The sequence below is a fragment of the Eretmochelys imbricata genome, chromosome 2, assembly GCF_965152235.1.
Source record: "Eretmochelys imbricata isolate rEreImb1 chromosome 2, rEreImb1.hap1, whole genome shotgun sequence".
Lineage (NCBI taxonomy): Eukaryota > Metazoa > Chordata > Testudines > Cheloniidae > Eretmochelys > Eretmochelys imbricata.
In genome coordinates this window covers 237,193,399-237,218,179 of record NC_135573.1, presented here as the reverse complement: position 1 = coordinate 237,218,179, position 24,781 = coordinate 237,193,399, and the positions used below count along the sequence as shown (strand labels likewise).

At 42.1% G+C, this 24,781-nt stretch overlaps 1 protein-coding gene across 1 annotated transcript in view; it reads left to right on the top strand.

Moving 5' to 3' along the window:
• MPP7 (MAGUK p55 scaffold protein 7) overlaps positions 1-24,781 on the top strand; it is a 424,011-nt gene that overhangs the window by 262,265 nt on the left and 136,965 nt on the right. The window contains exon 5 of the mRNA XM_077808266.1: positions 18,569-18,646. Within this exon, the coding sequence (XP_077664392.1) occupies positions 18,569-18,646 (78 nt within the window). The remainder of the gene's footprint in view (positions 1-18,568; positions 18,647-24,781) is intronic.

Below are 24,781 nucleotides of genomic sequence, written 5' to 3'. Positions count from 1 at the left end.
AAGAAGGTGTTGGGAGGAGGCCATAGGGAAGTAGCCCAGGGAGTTGTAGCTGTCGCACAGCTGTTCCAGGAGGCACTTTAGACAGCTGCATTCCACAGGGCCCTGGGCTGGAACCCGGAGTAGTGGGCGGGCCCGGGTTCCCCCCAAATCTCCCAACTCCTGGTCAGACACAGGAGTCGTCAACCTGGACCGTGAATTCAGAAAAACGGCCAAGCTGAGGGCTGCCGATAAGCTCCAAAGCGAGCAAATCCACCCATAAGCGCAAAACCCACCAAGGTAGTGGAGGAACTTTGTCACAGCAAACACTAAGAAAACCCAGTATAGTTTAATCCTCCCCATTAGGTACAGTTGTACAGAGTTTTTACGTTGCAGATACATCTCAAAATATATTGTATACAAGCAATGACACTGTAATCTTTTTGAGATGTGTACTGCAGCCATTTAGAATGCACCTGAAGGAAAGATAGAGAGATGTGATATCTATTAGTATGCACAGATATATTTAGTCAACTGACATTTCTTTAAATTTAGTTGTCATGCAGCACAAGCACCCAGAAGTAGCTGAGTGAATATTGCAAAAAATGTTCTATTGATTTTAATTTATGCACAAATTTGTTACATCTGTGTTCAGGCTGCCTGAGTTCGTCTTCTGCAAATATTATAGGAAGTAAGTTTACTGGCATAAGTATATATGGAAATGTCAAACTTTAAATGACTATTCCTGGCAAGACTTGTTTGCGCAAAGGAGATGAGAGGGCAGGGTGGTAGGGTAAGGTTGGCTCACATGACAGAGTTAGCAAAAGAGAGTAAGATACATTTTAGAGCCAGAAAATGGATATCAAAGAGTGAGGGAGAGGGAGTAGGAGAGGAAGGCAAATTGTCAGTTGTACCTGTGGAAAAAACTGAAATTCTAGGTAGAGAGCAAAGAATGAGGAGACAGGAGGGTGAGCTATTTAAGAAGAGATCTATAGGGCAAGAAGAGCCGGAGTTTGTAGGTTCAGAACTCTTAATGAGGAACAGAAATCAAGTTGTTTAGCAAGGAGAATAGCACAGCTAAAAGGATGTGATGACTACTGTGTAATGTAGGAAGCCTGCATGGTTTCCTGATCTTTCCCTGAGGCATCTATCAGCATAGGAACATGAGATGAGGAGCTGTATATGACTAGTCAGAACTGGGATTTGACTTGATGATCAGAACAATGGGAGAGAATTCAAGTATGGAGGAGGAAGGGGGTACAGTTGTAAATGGAATCACAAAGTCAACTGAGGGGAACAAATGAAGGAGGACAGGTAAGGGAGAACATCTGGAATCAGACACATTTAATGCTAGGTAAGTTCTGGAGGGTGGACGGTTTTGATTGTGCGGAACATTTGTCCATTTTCTAAGGAGAGAGGGGGCTGTACAATTTGGGTGCTCTCCACCTCAGTAGAAGAGGACCAGTCTCCGTGAGCACAGGCTGGCTAGCGTAGTCAGGACAGGTTAAACTAATAGCAAAATGGGAGAGTAAAAAGAGGGAAGATATGGGCACTCAGCACAAAATCAAAATGTTAAGAACAAAATTAGTCAAGGAACCAAAGGACATGAGAAGAAATTTGAATTGCTTATACACCAATGCTAGAAGTCTGGGTAACAAACAAGCGGGACTAGAATTGCTTATTTCTGAGCATAAATTCAATCTAGTTGACTCTTTGTATTACTGAAACCTCGCGTGGTTAGAATGTTAAAATCAATGGTTATTACCTATTTAGGAAGAGCAAAAGGAGGGAGAATGACACTTGGTGAGAAATGGCGTTACATGTTTCTGAGTCACTGATAACTCAGAAGAAAATTATCTAGAATTCTAATGGGCCAGTGTCCTAACAGATAATGCACAAGTGCACAAGATAGGATATTAGTTTCCTGTATGCTACAGACCACCAGATCACACTAGGAAACCGCCTGTTCCTGCACCTATCTATAATGTATAGGAAAAAAAACTGTAAGATCGTGGGAGACTTCAGCTTGAGTGACTCATGCTGTAGGTCTCGTTGCCTGTACTAAAATGTACTTGAAATTTCTAAACATTACAGATGACAATTTCCTAATTCAGAAAGTGTTGCAGCCAATACAGGGGAATTCTTTATTAGACCTTGCTCGATGTCCAAAGTGTGGCCTGCGGTCCACCACCCAATTTAACCTTGCCCTCGAGCTCCTGTGGAGAGCAGGGTACGGGGGCCACTCCACATGCACATGCTGCAGCAGCATGTTCCTGGCTCCTATGTTTAGGGGCAGCCAGGAGGCTCCGCGTGCTTCCACCTCCCCAAGTGCCGCCCCTGTAGCTCCCATTGGCCAGGAACTGTGGCCAGTGGGAGCTGCAGGGGCCGTGCCTATGGACAGGGCAGCGCAAAGAGCCGCCTGGTCGCACCTCCGCATAGGAGCCGGAGATGGGACATGCCACTGCTTCCGGGAGCTGCTTGCAGTAAGCGCTGCCCGGAGCCTGCACCCTTGAGCCCCTCCCACACCCGAACCACCTGCCCCAGCCCTGATCCCCCTCCCGCCCTCTGAACCCCTCAATCCCAGCCTGGAGCACCCTCCTGCACCCCAAACCCCTCATCCCCAGCGCCTGAATCCCCAGCCGGAGCCCTCACGCCCCCCTCCACCCCAGCCTGGAGCCCCCTCCTGTACCCTGAACTCCTCATTTCTGGCCCCACTCCAGAGCCTGCACCCCTAGCCAGAGCCCCCACCCCCAGCCAACTGACCCAGGCCTGATCCCCCTCCCACCCTCCAAACCCCCTGGGAGCACTCTCCTACACCCCAAATCCCCAGCCCACCCCAGGACCACCTCCAGCCAGAGCCCACATCCCAACCCCCTGCCCCAGCCTGGAGCCCCCTCCCTCACCCTAAACTCCTCATTTCTGGCCCTACCCCAAAGCCTGCACGTCCAGCGCCAGAGCCCTCCCCCGCTGCACCCCAACCCCCTGCCCCAACCTGGAGCCCCCTCCCCCACCCTGAACTCTTCATTTCTGGCCCTGTCCCAGAGCCTTCCCCCCCCACCCTAATTTCATGAGCGTTCACTGCCTGCCATACAATTTCTATACTCAGATGTGTCCCTTGGACCAAAATGTTTGCCCACCCCTGGATTAGAGAGAAAGCAGGTCTAAGAAGGGGAAGGGGTGTTGAATGGGTTGTGGGGTTTTGTTTGTTAGCCAAGCTTTTGTATTTTTCTTTTGGAATGTTAATATATTTATGGTATTTTTTGTTCAAGTTCTCAAACAAGGGGAGACTGGTCCAGGGTGCTTGGGATATCTGACAAATTTACCTCTTTTTTTTTTTTTTTTTGGCCTAGTATTTATTGTGGCATGTCAAGGCTAATTCCCAACTCTGGCACTTCGAATGCAGAATGTGGGGACCCACAAGTATTCTGAAAATTAATACTGGCGACTTCAGGCTTGTATTAAACTCCCAAGGTTACAGCTTTTCTCTGACCTTGGATTGGTAGATGCTGCCACCACCCAAGTGCAGAACCTCTTTGAGAGCCCAGGAAGAAGCACTTGGGAATTCCTTCCTGTGGAGGTACCCTCAAGCCCTTTCACCTCCCCCTGGGGAAAAAGCTGAGAAAGAGAGAGCAGGAAAAAAAGGACATCAGCTGTTGCCACCAGCTAATTAAACAACATGTGCACAAACCTCTTAAGACACAAAAATCCAATTCTGTTCTAAAAGGTAAATTTTAGTAATAAAGAAAGAGAGAGAAAGAAAGAGAAAGAATATACATCTGGGAACTCAGGCTATTGCTAGATTTTAAAAGAGCAACTACAAGGATTAAGCACCCAGAACAGCTTTCTTGAGGTCCATCTTAAAGGTTACAAACAAAACAAAAGCACCTGGGGTTAGCACAGAGGAATCCACAAGCCATAATGAAATAAAAGGGATAAACCCTATCACGTGTTTCTAGACATTTCCTGATCTACTTATATATCTGGGGTTTTAAATGAGTAGTTTCTAGGTATGATACTGATGATTTTTTTCACACCTGGCCCAAGCATAGCTGCTGCCCTGTCTGCCTCTCCCCGGGATAACAACACAGACAGACAAAAGGGGAATCTTGTTTCAATTTTAAAAAGTTCTAGCCTTCACATTGGCTCTTTTGGCCAGGTGCCCACTCACTTCCTTATACCTATGCATAGCAGTGAGCCTTTTTAACCCTTTTAGAGGTAGAGCAATTGGAGAACAGCTACTAAGGGGGATTTTATAGTTACTGGCTGGCTGGGTGTCCATAAAAGGGAACTACCCTGCCCCCCCTTCCTTTATCTCATGGTGGTCCCGAAATGTACTAGGTGCTGGATCAACACTTGAGAGGAGACATGTCCTTTGTGACCTGTGCTTGAGCATAGCATTCTGGCCCATGACTCAGTGCATTTCTTGCTTGGAATTTGGGCATGGGCATTTACAGTTTAAAAGGTCAAGATGGTTACAGTTTTAGGCTAACTTTCCTATCTCACTGTATATTTGGAGGGAATAAATCAACTTCTGGTTATTTGGCCAACTTTTAAAGTCTTACCAAAACCAAACCAGAGATGAAATTGCTATCTAGTTCCAGTGAGGAATTATTTTGAGGGTGCTTGATTCATGTTATCTAAAATAAATTATCCCAATTCTCTTTCTTCCCACCAAAGTGCAGTGAAGGCTATAATAAAGACTAATATTTACGTTACATTTGGGGAAACAAAATGCAATAAAGTAGCGTTTACCTAAAACAGGACTCCAGTTTACCTTGTATCACCTTTTGTTGCTTCTCACTCCTCCTTCCCCTATCTCCAGACAGTGAGAATCCACTTCCCTTTTCCCACTTCCCGCAACAGGAACTTTTAGATTTTTTATTTGTTGTAACCATGTTTCGACTAACTTTTGAAAAGGATGCAGATATAAATTAAATACATGAGTTAAAAATATATTTTCTCTATAAATCATGAGCCTAGCTGTTAAAAAATAATAAGCTGGGCTGATAAAAACATAATTTAATTTCTTCCCACAAGACAACAATTAGGGTTTAACATTCAGACAACAAATGTGAGAAAAATCATTTTATTAAGAACCAGGTACATTTTATCTATATCATAGAATCACAGGACTGGAAGGTACCTTGAGAGGTCATCTAGTCCAGTCCCCTGCACTCGTGGCAGGTCTAAGTATTATCTAGACTATTCCTGACAGGTGTTTGTCTAACCTGCTCTTAAAAATCTCCAATGATGGAGACTCCACAATCTCCATAGGCAATTTATTCCAGTGCTTAACCACCCTGACAGTTAGGAATTTTTTCCTAATGTCTAACCTAAACATCCCTTGCTGCAATTTAAGCCCATTGCTTCTTGTCCTATCCTCAGAGGTTAAGAAGAACAATTCTTCTCCCTCCCCCTTGTAAAAACCTTTTATGTACTTGAAAACTGTTATGTCCCCTCTGTCTTCTCTTTTCCAAACTAAACAAACCCAATTTTTCAATCTTTCCTCATAGGTCATGTCTTCTACACCTTTAATCATTTTTGTTGCTCTTCTCTAGACTTTCTCCAGTTTGTCCACATCTTTCCTGAAATGTGGCACCCAGAACTGGACACAATACTCCACCTGAGGCTTAATCAGTGCAGAGTAGAGTGGAAGAATTACTTTTCGTGTCTTGCTTACAACACTCCTGCTTATACATCCCAGAATGATGTTCGGTTTTTTTGCAACAGTGTTACGTTGTTGGCGACTCATATTTAGCTTGTGGTCTACTATGACCCCCAGATTGCTTTCTTACAGTACTCCTTCTTAGGCAGTCATTTCCCATTTTGTATGTGTGCAACTGATTGTTCCTTCCTAAATAGAGTGCTTTGCATTTGTCCGTATTGAATTTCATCCTATTTACTTCAGATCACTTCTCTAGTTTATCCAGATCATTTTGAATTTTAATCCTATCCTCCACAGCACTTACAACTCCTCCCAGCTTGGTATCATACGCAAACTTTGTAAGTGTACTCTCTATGCCATTATCTAAAATGCTGATGAAGATATTGAACAGAACCGGACCCAGAACTGATCCCTGCGGGACCCCACTCGTTATGCCCTTCCAGCCTGAATGTGAACCACTGCTAACTACTTTCTTGGAATGGTTTTCAAACCAGTTTTGCACCCACCTTCTAGTAGCTCTATCTAGGTTGCATTTCCCTACTTTGTTTATGAAAAGGTCATGCGAGACAGTATCAAAAGCATTACTAGTCAAAATATACCACGTGTGCCACTTCCCTTCTATCCACAAGGCTTGTTAACCTGTCAAAGAAAGCTATCAGGTTGGTTTGACACAATTTGTTCTTGATAAATCCAGCCTGACTGTTACTTATCACCTTATTAACTTCTAGATGTTTGTAAACTGATTGCTTAATTATTTGCTCCATTATTGTTCCAGGTACAGAAGCTAAGCTGTCCGGGGTCGTTCTTATTTCCCTTTTTATAGATTGGCACTATATTTGCCCTTTTCCAGTCTTCTGGAATCTCTCCCGTCTTCCATGACTTTTCAGAGATAATCACTAATGGCTCAGATATCTCCTCAGTCAGCTCCTTGAGTATTCTAGGACGCAATTCATCAGGCCCTGGTGACTTGAAGACATCTAATTGTCTAAGTAATTTTTAACTTGTTCTATTCCTATTTTAGCCTCTGATCCTACCTCATTTTCACTGGCATTCACTGTGTTAGATGTCCGATCACCATCAACCTTCTTGATGAAAACCGAAACAAAAAAGTCATTAAGCATCTCTGCCATTTCCACATTTTCTGTTAGTTATTATTTTTCCCCCCTCATTGAGAAACAGTCCTACCCTGACCATGATCTTCCTCTTGAGATCTATATCATCTATCTACATCAGTTTTTGTGTTTGTGCTCCAGCATGAGTTACACATTCCGCCCTCAGAATATGGTGGGTGTATAGCATTGCCAAAGAGTTAATGAACTGAACTGATGGACAATAAACCAGCTTTTGTAAAACTTATGCAACAATTACCATTATAAAAATAGTAATGCTTGACATTAGATAGCACTTTTCATTCAGAGATCTCAAAGCACTTTATGAGGGAGATTAAATACCAGTTTTCGCATCTATAAAATAAAAATAAGGAAAAAAAGCAGACTGACCAAGGCCATAAAGTAAGTGGCAAGGCTTCGAACAGAACCCTGGTCCAACTCCTAGCCCACTGATCTATCTACTGAACTGGCTGCTCTCTACAGCTGTCTTTTAAGATGTGACAAAGTGATAAAATTTGAAAGAATTATTTATAAGGCAAAGATTTAACCTTAGCCTACTGTCACTCAGGTATCTGTGAACACAGTCTAGCTTTTTGCTTGCATGGTGTTGACTTCTCAAGCATCTGATTAGAGTGGTTCTTTTCCTTCACCTGGCATTAACCCTAAGGACAATTTAAATTCTTTAATTGGAATTTTGCCTCCCCTGTAATCCTGGAGTTCTCAATTTGCCACTCAGTATATTCTATTTAACTTCTCTCTGTTAAAAGGGTATCATTAGAGTATCTTCACTTTGTCCGGGAACACAGAGACCACAGCTCTCTCAGACAGAAGTCATAATGTAATTTTGCACATCAGCAAGTAGAGAGAAGACAGCCTTCATCTTCCCTTGAAGTCCAAGTAATGTAGCTCATCTAATTGACCGAAGCTTCAGTAGTCCAGGAAATAAGTCCAGGGATGGTGAAACTTGTTGCTGAAGTGTATGTGCTTCTACTTCTAGGAGTTGGTGTTCTAACATCAGAGAGTAAGTGGCAATAGTGTGCAGAAAAATATTTTGACTACTTTAAGAACTGCTTCATTCCTCTTCTGAAGAGGAATTCATTCACTACTGCTGATGCCTTAATGATGGCTACTCAGACAACCCCTTTCTGCCTCATCAGAATACTTTCTCTTAATGATGCTTTTAAAAACAAATCCTAGTACTTTAATCCTGATGCCATGGACTTCAATTTGAGGACCACAGTTTTCATAGGAGAAGAGGTTTGTCAGAGTTCTGTTCCTTAAAAACTGATATAAAATAGATTTTGGTTTCAAGGACTTCACGTCCTTAGCTTACACAAAAGAGTAGATTTACTCAAATTTGGAAATGTTCTGAAAGGAAAAAAGTCCTAAGAAATCTGGGGCTAAAAGTACAAAAAAACAATTTTGAAAATACTTTAGTTCAGTAGTGGTGTAGGCTGTTTTGGCTCTGAAGGGGCAGGAAAATTTATTTTGGAGCAAGTGTGAGTTGTTTGGCTTTGGTCTGAACTTCCTCTACCCACCTAGGGACCCTCTTCCTATAAGCAAAGTCATCAAAACTTTTTTTTTACTACTGACAAAAAAGCGCACTTGAATGAAAGACTGTGAAAGCTCATATAATAGCAGCTTTATTTTGTTGTGTAGGGAACAATGAATTCAAAGTGAAAAGCATTTGTTATAGAAAGATAAATATTTTAAGAAACTCTGCAAGGAGTCAGGGGTTGTAGACAGTACTTATTCTGTTCTGCTTAACCTTGCAAAAACAGAATAGTTAATATATTAGTCTCAGGCTTGTTACAATGCTCTTTCATACTCATTTAGACATCGGTGTTCTTACTTTGTTCCAAGTGCTAAATGAAAATAAAGGGTACAATTAAGAGTAGAAAATCCAACATAGATAATCCAGAAATAATGTTTAAAACAGAAGTCAATATCTAGCTGATAAAAAAGAAGGAAAAAATCAAGGCCAATATCATACAAATTGAACAATAAATAAGGGATAAAAATATTTCAGCATGTATTGAGTGATTCCAAAGTACCTTGTTTGTAAGAGGGGAATGAATTAAACAGCTTAAATATGAATGTTTTAAGTGCATTTGTCAAACTGTCTTCTAACAATGTGCCAATTAGGAGCGTGGAATACAAATATACTGTGTGGAACAATGAACCACACTGCAACTTCTGTCAAAGAGCAGATTTCCTTTTCACAGAGACCTAAAACACTTTTTTTCTGGGCCTTCGTAATAAATTAGTTTCTTTAAAAATACAGCAGTGTGTTATCCGTGCTCAAACCCAGATGACTTTTTTATTTCCTACAGAGCCAAAGCTGTGATGGCTGCAAAAATGAGTTGTAATACAACTTGATATATGTGTAATGAGTAACTGTACTGTGCAAACACTGAGGTCTGGTCTATAACTAAAAAATAAGTCGACCTAGCTACTTCAGTCAGGGTTGTGAAACACATCATGCACTATATGATGTAGCCAGGTCGATCTAACCTCCACTGTAGACATAAGCTAGGTCAATGAAGAATTATTCCATTGGCCTAGCTACTATGTCTGAGGGCTTATCTTCATTACCAGGGTAAGTCGACCTAAGTTACACTAGTCCAGCTACGTCAATAACGTAGATGGAGTCGGCATAGCTTAGGTCAAGTTACCTTGGTGTCTTCACTGCACTGCGCTGATGGAAGATGCTCTCTGGTTGACTTCCCTTACTCTTCTTGGGGAGGTGGAGTACTGGGGTTGACTGGAGAGCGCTCTGCGTCGATTTAGCTTAGCTTTGACTCGCTAAATCAACCAGTGCTGCAATCTCCTTGTGGTGAAAACCAGCCCTCAGAGAGGTGAATTACCTACATCAGCTTTCCATTCCTGACTTGTGTTCCCCCATTCAATCCTGTGTCTTCACATCTCTCTCTTAGATCATCTCCTGGATGTCTCATTTCAAACTGAGCTTAACAAAGCCAAAACTGAACTTCTGATCTTTTTCCTCAAATCACTTCACTCCCCCAACTTCTTAGGGTTTGTCTTCACTATGGGCTAAATCAGCGCTGCAGCAATCAATGTAGCAGCATCAATTTAGCAGGTCTGGTGAAGACGCGGTAAGTCAATGGGACAGCATTCTCTCGTCAACTTCAGTACTCCACCTCAATGAAAGGTGGAAGCGATGTCGACGGGAGAGCATCATATACTTTTTATCCACAGGACCCTTACTTCATTAAGGGCAGATGATGCATGGTGCTAACTTAGTGTGCAGCTATTCAATGCTTTGTTTTTACCTTCTTTGTTCAGTGTCTGGCTGTGGGCCCTGTTTACTGCGCGCTATTCAAAGCCTGCTACGAAGATCTAAATATCATTTCCTCATATGTTTTTCTGTGGGGCTCCTCACTGTATTATCCACTTTATTATCACAAACTTTAATTTATCTTCAGAAAACCCCTGTAGTATAAGTAGGGTGACCAGATAAAAGTGTGAAAATTTGTGACAGGGGAGGGGGTGAGATAATAGGCACCTATTTAAGACAAAGCCCCAAATATTGGGAATGTTCCTATAAAATCGGGACATCTGGTCACACTAAATATTAGGGGGGTGATGCTATCCCCATTTTACAGATGGGGAGGTAGGACACAGATTAAAAAGATTCCCCTAATTTTGGGTGCCCAATTTGAGATGCCTAGGACCTGATTTTTCAGAGTTCTTGGCATTATATAGCAACTTACATAATCAAGCACAGGTCCCATTGACTTCAGCTGCAGATGTGAGCGCTCAGCCTCTTCTGCAAATTAGACCACGTGGTGTCAAGTTGGGCACCCAGAAAACAATGAACAACTCTGAAAAGTTTGGTTTAAGTGACTTGACATCACACACAAATGGTATGGTAGGGGCAAGGATAGAACCTAATTCTCCAGGTTAGCATTAAACTCTTAACCATGAGACCCTCCTTTCTGTTCCTGCAATCTTCTACCTCATTCACTAAATACCTTCCAGCTTTTACAACATAGGAGGCAGGGATCTTATAGTCACCAGCTGCCTGTACTATACAACCCTGATTCGTCCCCAGTGCAGATTGATCCTCTGGGTTGAAAGAGGCAGGGACCCATGGAAAAAATAGTATGTCATCATGTAAGTGAAGACTATATTGTAAGGCATATGCACAAAGAGACTGAATTAAAGTTGCACACGCAACCTAAATTCTGGTATTTCCTGACTTGAGTGGTTGACTTTGCAACATTAATAATATTTTAATATAGGTTTCTTCTTTGTGTGCTTGCTCATGTTGATTCCATTCTAGGTGTGTGCACGCCCACGTGCACCATTGTCAGAATATTTTTCCTTAATGATATCCATAGGGCTGACTCTGGCGCCCTCTGGAGGCCCACACTCATGTACCGGGATATGAGGTGCCGCCAGCCCTACGCCCTCTCAGTTCCTTCTTATTGCCCGTGACGGTTGGTCGGAGCGCCTTCCCTCTTGCATCTGCAGTTCTCCAGCATCTTCCACCCCTGGATCCCCCCTTCCCCTTCCCCTGACCCTCTTCAGGGACCCTTCTCACAAGGAACTTTTCATTCAGGAGGTGGACACCTCCTATGCCTAAGGTGGTAGAGGAGGCCCCTTGTGATGTGAAGGAAGAAAGGGTTCTATTCCCGATAATTCCTAATCCCGAAGGCAAAAGGTTCTCCTAAAACCCATTCTGGAGAAATGCATCACCTCAACAAATATCTAAAGAAACTGAAGTTTTGCATGGTCTCCCTAGCCTTCGTCATCGCCTCCTTGGATCCAGGAGACTGGTACGCTGCCCTCGACTTGAAGGATGCATAATTTCATATTTCCATTTTCTTGGGGCACAGATAGTTTCTCTGCTTCTTGATGGGCCAGCACCATTTCCTGATCACAGCACTATCCTTCGGTCTCTCGTCTTCCTTGAGAATATTCACAAAGTGCATGGAGCCCATAGCCGCTTACCTGAGGTGTCGAGGGGTACAGGTTTATCCGTATCTCAAATACTGGCTCATAAAGGGATGGTCTCAGGCCCAGGTGCAAGGGAACCTTGATCTGGCGCTCTCCACCTGTCGCAAGCTGGGTCTATTAATAAATTAAAAGAAACAACTCTGACCCTTGTACAGCATATAGAGTTTATGGAGAGATACTCAACTCTATGCAGGCCAGAGCTTTTCACCTGGAGGCCCATTTCCAGACTATGTCCGATCTGATCTCTCACTACCGCCTACGTGTGCCTCAAGTTGTTGGGCCACATGGCAGCTTGTACTTACATGGTATGGCATGCACGACTTCATCTCGGACTCCTGGAAGCATGGCTGGCAGCAGTCTATGTCCTCAACAGACGCAATCTGGACTGGATAGTCATGGTACAAGATCACATCCGGTCATCCCTGGAGTGGTTGTCGGAACCTAGCTCGGTATTGGAGGGAGTTCCCTTCGCGGCTCCATCCCTGTCAGTGACTCTGGTCTCCAGTGCTTCAGACCTGGGTTGGTGATCTCACCATGCAAGGTCGCTGTTCGCAAGGCGATCGCTCCCTACACACAAATGTCAGAGAGCTCAGAGTGGTGCACTTGGCTTGCCAGGCGTTCCTGCCTCACGTGAGGGTCAAGGTGATCCAAATCCTGAGACAATACTGCAGCAATGTTTTATATCAACAAACAAGGCAGAGCCCTTTCGTCGGCCCTTTGCTGAGAAGCTCTTTGGTTGTGGGACTTTTGTGTGCAGCATGCCATTCATCTCCGTCTCGCACCTCCCTGGGGGAGGAACGTGTTAACAGATCACCTCAGCGGGACCTTCTTGTCTCGCCACAAGTGGTCACTCCATCTGGAAGTTGTCAGTGTAATCTTCCAGAGGGGGGAGACTCCCATTGTGGACTTATTCTCATCTGGGAAAATCAGGAAGTGCTACATCTTCTGCTCGATTCGGAGGATCAACAGAGGCTACCCATCTGACGCCTTCTTGCTCCCCTGGTCGAGGGCTCTGCTGTATGCCTTTCTGCCAGTGCCATTAATCCACAGAGTCCTCATGAAGATCAAGCAGGGCAAGGCGAAGGTAATCCTGATAGTTCCGATTTGGCCTCGCCAGCATTGGTTCGGCACACTGCTGGAGCTCTCGGTAGCAAATCCACTACAACTACCACTCTGGCTGGACTTGCTTTCCCAGAACCACAGCCAGTTACTGCACCCAAACCTAGCAGCTCTGCACCTGACAGCTTGGTTGCTGCATGGTTGACTGTGGAAGAACAGACAAGTTTGGCCCGCGTTTAACAGGTCCTGATGGTTAACAGAAAGCCCTCCACCATGGTGACCAAATGGAAACGATTCGCATGTTGGGCCACGGACGAAAATCTTTGACCCAAACAGGCCTCACTCCAGTCAATCCTGGACTATCTTCTGCATCTCAAGCTCCAGGGCCTATCTCTTTCATCAGTCAAAGTCCACTTGGCAGCTATTTCAGCCTTAAACCCTCCAGTTCAGGGCAAGTCAGTCTTTGCTCATGACATGGCGGTCCAATTTCCAAAAGGTCTGGAGGAGCTCTACCTCAAGTCCGTGACCCTGTCCCACCTTGGGACCTGAACCTCATACTGTCAAGGCTCGCAGGTCATCCATTTGAGTTGTTGGCTTCTTGTTCCGTTATGCATCCGATGAAGTGAGCTGTAGCTCACAAAAGCTTATGCTCAAATAAATTGGTTAGTCTCTAAGGTGCCACAAGTACTCCTTTTCTTTTTGCGAATACAGACTAACACGGCTGCTACTCTGAAACCTGTCATTATGCAAGGCACTGCATTTAGCCGTATGGAGTGGAAATCTATCAACTTCATGAAAAAACTGCGGAACCACCTGATTAACATCCTCTATAGCAATCAGGGAAAGATTAAGAATGAGCTCTCAAAACTGGATACTCTCATAAAAAAACAACCTTCGACACAAACTTCCTCGTGGCTGGACTTTACTAAAACTAGACAAGCCATTTACAACACACACTTTGCTTCTCTACAAAAGAAAAAGGACACTAAATTATCTAAACTACTACATGCCACAAGGGGCCACAGCAATGGTTCCCTTAACCCACCCAGCAATATTGTTAATCTATCCAACTATACTCTTAACCCAGCAGAAGAATCTGTCCTATCTTGGGGCCTCTCCTTCTGCCCCTCCACCCCCACGAACATGATACAGTTCTGTGGTGACCTAGAATCCTATTTTCGACGTCTCCGACTCAAGGAATATTTCCAACACACCTCTGAACAACATACTAATCCACAGAGACCTTCCTACCAACACTACAAAAAGAAGGATTCTAGGTGGACTCCTCCTGAAGGTCGAAACAGCAGACTGGACTTCTACATAGAGTGCTTCCGCTAACGTGCACGGGCTGAAATTGTGGAAAAGCAGCATCACTTGCCCCATAACCTCAGCCGTGCAGAACACAATGCCATCCACAGCCTCAGAAACAACTTTGACATCATAATCAAAAAGGCTGACAAAGGAGGTGCTGTTGTCATCATGAATAGGTCGGAATATGAACAAGAGACTGCTCGGCAGCTCTCCAACACCACTTTCTACAAGCCATTACTCTCTGATCCCACTGAGGGTTACCAAAAGAAACTACAGCATTTGCTCAAGAAACTCCCTGAAAAAGCACAAGAACAAATCCTCACAGACACACCCCTGGATCCCCGATGTGGGGTATTCTATCTGCTACCCAAGATCCATAAACCTGGAAATCCTGGGCGCCCCATCATCTCAGGCATTGGCACCCTGACAGCAGGATTGTCTGGCTATATAGACTCCCTCCTCAGGCCCTACGCTACCAGCACTCCCAGCTACCTTCGAGACACCACTGACTTCCTGAGGAAACTACAATCCATTGGTGATCTTCCTGATAACACCATCCTGGCCACTATGGATGTAGAAGCTCTCTACACCAACATTCCACACAAAGATGGACTACAAGCCATCAGGAACACTATTCCCGATAATGTCACGGCAAACCTGGTGGCTGAACTTTGTGACTTTGTCCTCATCCATAACTATTTCACATTTGGGGACAAATCAGCGGCACTGCTATGGGTACCCGCATGGCCCCACAGTATGCCAACATTTTTATGGCTGACTTAGAACAACGCTTCCTCAACTCTCATCCCCTAACACCCCTACTCTACTTGCGCTATATTGATGACATCTTCATCATCTGGACCCATGGAAAAGAAGCCCTTGAGGAATTCCACCATGATTTTAACAATTTCCATCCCACCATCAACCTCAGCCAGGACCAGTCCACACAAGAGATCCACTTCCTGGACACTACAGTGCTAATAAGCGATGGTCACATAAACACCTATACCGGAAACCTATTGACCGCTATTCCTACCTACATGCCTCCAGCTTTCACCCAGACCACACCACACGGTCCATTGTCTACAGCCAAGCTCTACGATACAACCGCATTTGCTCCAACCCCTCAGACAGAGACAAACACCTACAAGATCTCTATCAAGCATTCTTACAACTACAATAGGCTGCTGAAGTGAAGAAACAGATTGACAGAGCCAGAAGAGTACCCAGAAGTCACCTACTACAGGACAGGCCTAACAAAGAAAATAACAGAACGCCACTAGCCGTCACCTTCAGCCCCCAACGAAAACCCCTCCAATGCATTATCAAGGATCTACAACCTATCCTGAAGGACGACCCATCACTCTCACAAATCTTGGGAGACAGTCCAGTCCTTGCCTACAGACAGCCCCCCAACCTGAAGCAAATACTCACCAGCAACCACACACCACACAACAGAACCACTAACCCAGGAACCTATCCTTGCAACAAAGCCCGTTACCAACTGTGCCCACATATCTATTCAGGGGACAACATCATAGGGCCTAATCACATCAGCCACACTATCAGAGCTCGTTCACCTGCACATCTATCAATGTGATATATGCCATCATGTGCCAGCAATGCCCCTCTGCCATGTACATTGGGCAAACTGGACAGTCTCTACATAAAAGGATAAATGGACACAAATCAGATGTCAAGAATTATAACATTCATAAACCAGTCGGAGAACACTTCAATCTCTCTGGTCACTCGATTTCTGATCTCAAAGTGACTATCCTTCAACAAAAAAACTTCAAAAACAGACTCCAACGAGAGACTGCTGGATTGGAATTAATTTGCAAATTGGATACCATTAACTTAGGCTTGAATAGAGACTGGGAGTGGTTGAGTTATTATACTAAGTAAAACTATTTCCCCTTATTTATTCCTCTCCCCTCCCCCCCCGTACCTCGACGTTCTTGTTAACTCCTGGAAATGTGCTGGACGTGGCCCACCTTGATTATCACTTCAAAAGGTTTTCTCTCCCCCACCCCACTCTCCTGCTGGTAATAGCTCATCCTAAGTGATCACTCTCCTTACAATGTGTATTTTTTCATGGTCTGTGTGTATATAAATCTCCTCACTTTATTTTCCACTTTATGCATCCGATGAAGTGAGCTTTAGCTCACGAAAGCTTATGCTCAAATAAATTGGTTAGTCTCTAAGGTGCCGCAAGTACTCCTTTTCTTTTTGTTCCTTTCTGCTATTCTCGTGGAAAGTCTCCTTTCTGGAGTCTCTGAAATTAGAGCACTTACCTTGGAGCTACCCCACACAGTGTTCTACAAGGACACAGTTCAGCTGTGGCTACACCCAGCCTTTCTGCCCAAGGTAGTTTTGTAGTTTCATACTAAGCAGGACATATTCTTACCAGTCTTCTTTCTGAAACCTCTAAGTCAGACGAGGAGCATAGACTACACTCTCTGGAGATCAGGAGAGCGCTAGCCTTTTATATTAAAAGGACTAAGCTGTTCTGTAAGTCAACGCAGCTCTACGTCATGGTTGCAGACAGAAAGAAGGGTCTTCCTGTGTCTGCTCAGAGAATTTTGTCCTGGATCACTGCCTGCATCAGGTTTTGCTATGAGCAGGCAAAAGTGCAATTGTAACCACCCAGTCAACCAGAGCGGAAGACTTGTCAGCAGCCTTCCTGGCCCGGGTGCCAATTCAAGATATCTGCAGGGCCGCTATCTGATCATCCATCCATACATTTATGGCCCGCTACGCAATCATCCAGCAGTCTTGGGATGATGTGGGCTTTGGTAGATTTTGGAGCCCTACCTTGTCTAGTCATTATTATTGATCATGTTTATTACAGTAGTGCCTAATGGCCAACCAGGAATGGGTTCCCACTGTGCTAGACTCAGTACAAACGCAGAGTAGCAGACAGTGCCTGCCACAAAGAGCTTACAGTATAACGAGACAAGATACATAGGGTGGGGGAAGAGATGGAACATGCAAGCAGAGTGAAAAATGTGATGGCAGCAAATATCGTATTAATTACATGATTTTTTGAGGGGTGTGTGTGCGCATTTAGGTAGGAGGGCGTAAGCTTGAGGGGACATTGACATGAAAGAGGCTAAAGGGGTCAGGGCAGGGAAGAAGAGGGTAAAAGGGGCATTTGTGGAGTGAAGTTGAGGTGAAGAGACCATGAGGGAGCAGATTGGAGCATTGATTGATTGGAGCAACCAACCAATCAAATGGGAGAGAAAGTCCAGTAAAAAATGTAGAAAGTTCTCTGAATGTCTGAAGGTCCCTTCTTTGGCTGTTTCAGCTTTTGCAGTTGCTCTTACCAGATGGAGTCTCTGACTGGTTCCTCCCTAGGGTTTTTCCCTAAGGCTGAATCGTTGGGGGATGGGGTGGAGGGAGACACTATCTGAGTCCTAGTGCCCACAGAGTATGCTTGGGAGAGGAGTGGTTCTGGCTGGGCCTCATTTTACCCCCTCCTGCCAGCGTACCAGTCCCTGCTTTGGGTACTTCTATAGCTGCTTCTACTGGTTGGAGTCCATGCTTGCGCTGAGGAGGGGGGCAGTGTTCTAGTAGGTTAGATGTTTTTACCGGTTAATGATGATCTAAGTTATTTATGTCATCTTTTTATTTTGTTTATTTTATTTGTGTCTAGATAATGGTGATAGGTGAACAATATAAATTAAAAAAAGATGAAGTACTCTCAAAGATAGGAAGATTTTAAAGACTTTTCAAAAATGTTTTCTCTATTTTAAGATTTAGCAGTGGAAATTCTACTTAAAATACCTCACTTATGTGTGGAGAGAAGGTATTTAAATGATATGTGTGTTCTCCTTTTGAAAAAAACCAAAGAACATTGCATTCTACAACTACGAAACTTTTTAAATTTTGGCAACACTATTTAGTAAAAATTTAAAATAAAATCTAAGTATTTTAATTTGTTGAAATACAACTTTTTCTTGCACTGTTGGGATTCATATTAACACTATTTTGCCCTTCTTTCTGAATTATTTTAATGACTGCAGCAAATCCACTGAACTGTCTGTCAAAATGGCAGGCTATTATTCCACTTAATAAATCATAATTTACAAGAGGTTTTATATTCATTTTAGGGATAAACACTTTATGCTTTGTATTTTCATCAGCAATGTAAAATGTAATAGATACTTAAAGCAATATGTCAGAAATACAGGCATAGAAAACTGAGGGGAAAATCCCAAATGTTTAGTTTTTCTGTGGGTTGGTCTACATACTGAACATTTTTTCCATCTGATTTCATGTTCTTAGCGCTTCAACAGAGGTGGTTGATGAATTGCATCTACATTATTGCCACCTACAGATTTATAAAAGGATGTTTCTTTAGTTACAGACACTCAGCAGATCAGTTAACTCAATAAGGCTGTGTTGTCATATTTGTTTTGCTACTAAGCATACTTATCTTTTTTGTGCAATTGTCTTCCAGATTCATGAGAAACTGCATTACTATGAAAAACAGAGCCCTGTACCCATACTCCATGGTGCAGCAGCCTTGGCAGATGATGTAAGTGTCCCCTGCTGAGATCACTGGTACCAGGTCTCCCAAAAAACTGTCTGCAAGCAGAACTCCTCATAGTGCAAACATATGAATGTAATCCTCTGAGCTGAAATCATAAGAAGCTGCAAATGTTTCCAAAGGTGCTGTCATCACTGGGCTTATTGCTGATATTACTTTGATTTTTATTCACTTTCCTGTTGTAAAAACATGGCAAGATAGCCTCTTGTTCTGCTTTGGTAACTATGTAATAGAAATTTCAGGTTGGAATTCTACTGGGAGGGAAAAGCTGTCAACTATTGGTGTTTTGAGAAGGTCACAGACGAGGAATACCTGGAAAAATAAAGACCAATGAGATAGCTGTACTGTTGACAGGACAAGAAGAATGACACATAATACTACAGAAATGAGGCTTATGAAATACATAAAAAGGTGGGGTTGTCCAAAAAAATACCTGTTTGAAAACAAAACAGTAGTGATTTATGGATATTAGAGCTTTCCAAATTACCTTTATAACTAAAAATAAATTATAGAAGTGGTCGGCATTGATAGAGTAGTTAATTTCCTGTTACTATAATTTTTATTTTAAATGAAAAAAAATCCAACCTGCATTTCTTGCTGTTTGGTTAATTCCAGGATTCAGATGAATTTTGCACACACCTGTATAAACTATGACTGAATCTGAGGAAGGATGGAGAGAGAAATGTTTTATTAAACTATGGTTTAAGTGAAATCCATTAGTCTTTGTTGTAATTGGTGATTTCAGGTTTTTTTTTTTCTTTTGATAAACACAATATGTTTTAGGATTAATTTCAAACATGGAGGCCTTGAATCTTGATGCATTTCATAAATCTTCTTTGAATGCTTAGTTATTGTTTCTATATAATGCCCGTACATTTTAAATAAGCTATTTGTTTATCTGGCATGAAACTACTGACATATTTAGGGTTACAACATATCTTACAAAATCAAGAATATCACTATGTTTGAAACATTCATGAAAAAGCCCATTTATGAGAATTTAATCATGTTTCAGTAAGAGGATATAAACATCCTGTGATGTATCAAATATAATAAAAAATTTAAGGTGGCATCAGAGGTTTATATTAACAATGTTTTATTTGAAGTAACTGCATTTAGGCAAATAATTATTTTGCAACCTAGAAAGGTCATAAAAATGTACTTCCAAAATTCTGTTCATTAACCTCTTGTCACACAGCGTAAACCAAGTTAGAGTTTGAGTGCCTTATCTTTCGAGTGCACAACTTAAAACACTTGAAATGGTCCTGATTTCAAAAGTTCTGAGCACCTGCTCTCTGAATATCAGGTCCCTTTAAGATGTCTCTTGGAGTGCCTTATTTCTTGGTGCCCAAACTAATCTCCGCTCAGTTCTGCAAATTTAGACCCTTGATCTTTACTACACTAAATATGTAATAAAAAATTAATAGCATATGTTCTACAAGAAGTGTATGCATTAGAGATGTGAATCTGTGATTTCTGCGTAATGGTAATTTTTAAGATTTGACTTTGGTTGATACCTGGGGTTTCTAGTACTTTTGTCATTCTTTTTGTGTAATTTGAAGAGTTCACATTATGGGCCCATTCCTGTAAAGTGTGGAGTTCTACTGAATTCAAGCTAAGCACTTCTCAGAACCCAGTTTTGTGTGCGTGTGAATATGTTATCAGTACATTTTTATGGGATTGTAAATTAACTTGTACACAACATATTTTGTATAACTTTAAAATACATGGAATTGGGGGATTAGAGTTGCATTAAATGTTTGGCACTCTTGTTGACAGCTAATAAGCCTTCAACGATTTAAGAGCATGTTAGTGGTATAACAGGTTTCAGAGTAACAGCCGTGTTAGTCTGTATTCGCAAAAAGAAAAGGAGTACTTGTGGCACCTTAGAGACTAACCAATTTATTTGAGCATAAGCTTTCGTGAGCTACAGCTCACTTCATCGGATGCATACTGTGGAAACTGCAGAAGACATTATATACACAGAGACCATGAAACAATACCTCCTCCCATCCCACTCTCCTGCTGGTAATAGCTTATCTAAAGTGATCACTCTCCTTACAATGTGTATGATAATCAAGTTGTGCTGGAAATGGCCCAACTTGATTATCATACACATTGTAAGGAGAGTGATCACTTTAGATAAGCTATTACCAGCAGGACAGTGGGGTGGGGGGAGGTATTGTTTCATGGTCTCTGTGTATATAATGTCTTCTGCAGTTTCCACAGTATGCATCCGATGAAGTGAGCTGTAGCTCACGAAAGCTTATGCTCAAATAAATTGGTTAGTCTCTAAGGTGCCATAAGTATTCCTTTTCTTTTTTAGTGATATAACAGAGACAAGGTAGGTGAGGTAATATCTTTTATTGGACCAACTTCTGTTGGTGAGTGAGACAAGCTTTTGAGCTACACAGGTCGTCTTCAGGTCTGGGAAAGGTACTAAAAGCATCACAGCTAAATACATGATTGAACAGATAGTTTAACATAAGTAGTTAGGACATATTCTAAGGTAGAGGTGAGCAAACTTTTTGGCCTGAGGGCCATATCAGGTTTCCGAAATTGTATGGAGGGCCGGTTAGGGGAGGCTGTGCTTCTTGCTCCCTGATGATGCCTATGGGATTTCTGCCCCCATTCAACCCCCCCATTCCCTGCCCTCTGACCGCCCCGACTCCACACCTCCACCCCCTGACCACCACCCCAAACTCCCCTGCCCTCTATCCAACCCCCCCTGCTCCCTGCCCCCTTACCGTGCTGCCTGGAGCACTGGTGGCTGGCAGCACTAGAGCTGCGCCGCCCAGAGCACCAGGACAGGCAGCCGTGCTGCCCAGAGCATTGCGCCGGCAGCGCAATGAGCTGAGGCTGCGGGGGAGGGGGAATAGTAGGGGAGGGGCTGGGGGCTAGCCTCCCCGGCTGGGAGCTCAGGGGCCGGGCAGGAGGCTCCCGTGGGCCGGATGTGGCCTGCGGGCCGTAGTTTGCCCACCTCTGTTCTTAGGGATCATTCAAGATGAAGTGGCCTGTTAATACCCCTGTGACCATAGGACAAAAAGAGGGGGTTAGTGGGTTACAGATCATTGTAATAAGCCATAAATGCAGTGTTTTTATTAAGACCATGATTTTTAATGTCTAGCAAAGTTAAGAATTTAAGTGTCCAGGCTCATCTTTTGATAGTGTTGTTCAGATTTCCTTTGAGGATGAGGACAGATAGGTCAGATATAGAATGATCGTTTTGTGAAAAGTGTTCACCTGCGGGTGTTTTTCATATCACTCTATATCTGACCTATCCATCTTCATTCTCAAAGGAATCCTGCATAACACTTTCAAAAGACAAGCCTGGGAGCTTAAATCCATGCCTAGCTAGACACTAAAAATCATGGTCTTAATAAAAACATTGCATTTATGACTCATTACAACAATCTGTAACCCACAACCCCTCACCATCCCCCTTTTAAATTTTGTCCTATTGCTTGAGGGGTGTTAATGGGGCCTCTTCAGTTTGAATGGTCCCTTAGAATATGTGCTACCTGTTCAATCTTCTAGTTAGCTATGATACTCTGAGTACCTTTCCCAGACCTGAAGAAGAGCTCTGTGTACCTTAAAATCTTGTCTTGTTCACTAACAGAAATTGGTTCAATAAAATACGTTACCTCACCCACCTTGTCTCTCTAATATTGTGGGACTGACATGGCTACAACAACAATGCATATTAGCAATTTAACAGATGTTGTTTTTCAACAGATTTTGAATTAATGGTTCTTTTCCTGCTGCTATTAACTGTTTTATAGTTAGAAAAACAAAGAAATATTCTTATTAATAAGAAATGCCATATTTCCTGCGTGTTATAAAACCAAAACATGGAACAGTGCTCCCAAAAATACTAAGTGTTTTTATGAGTTTGCTTTTACACTTATGATTGGTACTAAGGCTTTTGATAGTAATTATGAAGGAAGCAGTTGCAACCAGGCTTCAAATCTAAACATTTTCATGCATACCCCAATTTCTTATAAGGTGAAGTTATTATGCCAGAGGCCTGTCCACACCTTATCACAAAGCCAAGGTGTTCAGACTATACTATGTGGTTAACATAAAATCAAAAACTACAGAAAATATATTATTATAATGCAAACGCTCACTCAGAAACCAGATCATTTAAAAACTGTTATTTGAATCAGTACTGTGCTGATGTAAAGGCTTTCACAACTTTCTCTCTAAACCCACAAATGTCTTCACCCCAGAATCCCCTCTCTGTCCTACCTCTGTTCTGGCGTGGCCTCTCCTCTTTCACGATCTCTGGCTCTGGTTTGCTTTTTCTTAGGATTGCTTCATATTCCCCTCTCTGTAGTCGTTGTCCTCTATAAAATTAGGTGAAGAATGTACTAGGTAAGATGCAACAATTCCCTTAAAAGGGAGAATTTCAGAAGAGCATCTCTGAGACTTGTGTTCCTGCAATCCTCCATGTGTTCAGGTGATCAGTCATTGCAACAACACATACCCAAAGTACACTGCACAGGTCACACCAGAAATAACCCCTTACATTAAAAAAAACTCTACAAAATAACGTACTACTTCCAAAAATGTAGCAACAGCTGTGGTGCCTTTTATATGCATACCAGCAAACATTCTCTTCAGTTTCTGTTTCCCTATAGGCAACACCAGAGTTACTGTAGATGCTTTACATTTTTATGGCAATAGTATTTCCTTCTGAAGACTTTAGTCGAGAACAAGATTTTTTTTTGCTTTTTCAACTATTCAGAGCTTTTTTTTTCAAGTTTATAAGTTTTTTTTTTGTTTTTTTTTTTTTTAAAAACCTTTAAAATTGTCATGGTTTTTCTGTTTCCTCCTTGCTATGGAATACAACTGTTCTGAAGCTTGTATATTCACACCTGTGTATAGTCCATTATCTTGGAGGATCAGCTCTGCTATAGTTTACCATTTCTGTGTAACACAATTTAAAGGGAAAAAAACTGATTTGAACCTGTTCATAATCTTACTCATTAAGGAATGTGTCTTTGTCAGTGAAGCTGCCATTGGTAGACTTTAATCAATAGTAATGAGCAGTATGAAGCCAAAGCAAGAGAGTACAAAGGGAACCTGCAGTGCTTAACTGCCACAGAAGACACTAGGAGCTAGTATCTTCACAGATCATGTTCAGCTTCTTAAAACTAACTGAAAAACCATAGTACACTAGACCTGTCATTAGTTTGCATTGTTGCTTGGTTTTATGTGCCTGAAAACACTTCAGTCTGCTGACCATTAAGCTGATTTCCCGTTGTAAACGCCTATAGTATTAATATATGAATATAATAATAATAATACCTAGCTCTTATATGGCAAAGTGCTTTATTGCTGTTTATGATCAACTTTTGTCTGTGTCGGTCAGAGTTAAACAGTTATTAGAATGTATATGGTGACCTTTCTTGTCAATTTTATTAATCCTAAATCTGAATTGTAAGGATAATGGAAAATATATGGAAATTATTCTTATTAGCTGTTTTTATATTTTTAATGTTTAGGATTTTATAATTGTATGATGGAGATATATATTGGATAAAAGTTACATTATTCATTTAGCAACTTTTGAAAATCTTTTAGTTTGATTTCTGTGAACTGAAAGTAATTTTAACTTTAGTATTTAGATAAATAAAATTACTTGCTGCAAATAACCATTTTTCTTTGAGACATTTTTATAGTATTTATTTAACATTAAAAAGTGATTATATGAAATCGTTTTGGATGAGGTACTGTGTAAAACTTCATAATTCTAGACCAGATTTCAGTGATGTAAAATGTGTTTTGGCTTTCCCCTGCCCTGGAAAAATAGCTGATGTCTGAAATCCTATAGTAGTAAAAATATGCATCTTAAATCCAAATTAGTTAAGAATTTAGTGATGATAAAAACTCAAACACGAGGAAAGTAGCTCTGGAATTAAATGTTAGACTGTTGATCTATTGTTCACCAAATCACAACGTTGTAATATTACCAAACATAAATTACTGATCTTGTTGTTAGGACATATTCTGTAGATTTTGCATGCTTGAATAGCTGGTGACCTGTTGTAGGCCATAGTATGATTAACCTGCTTTACATTTTAACAAGTTACTTGCCATATATGGGTAAACATAATA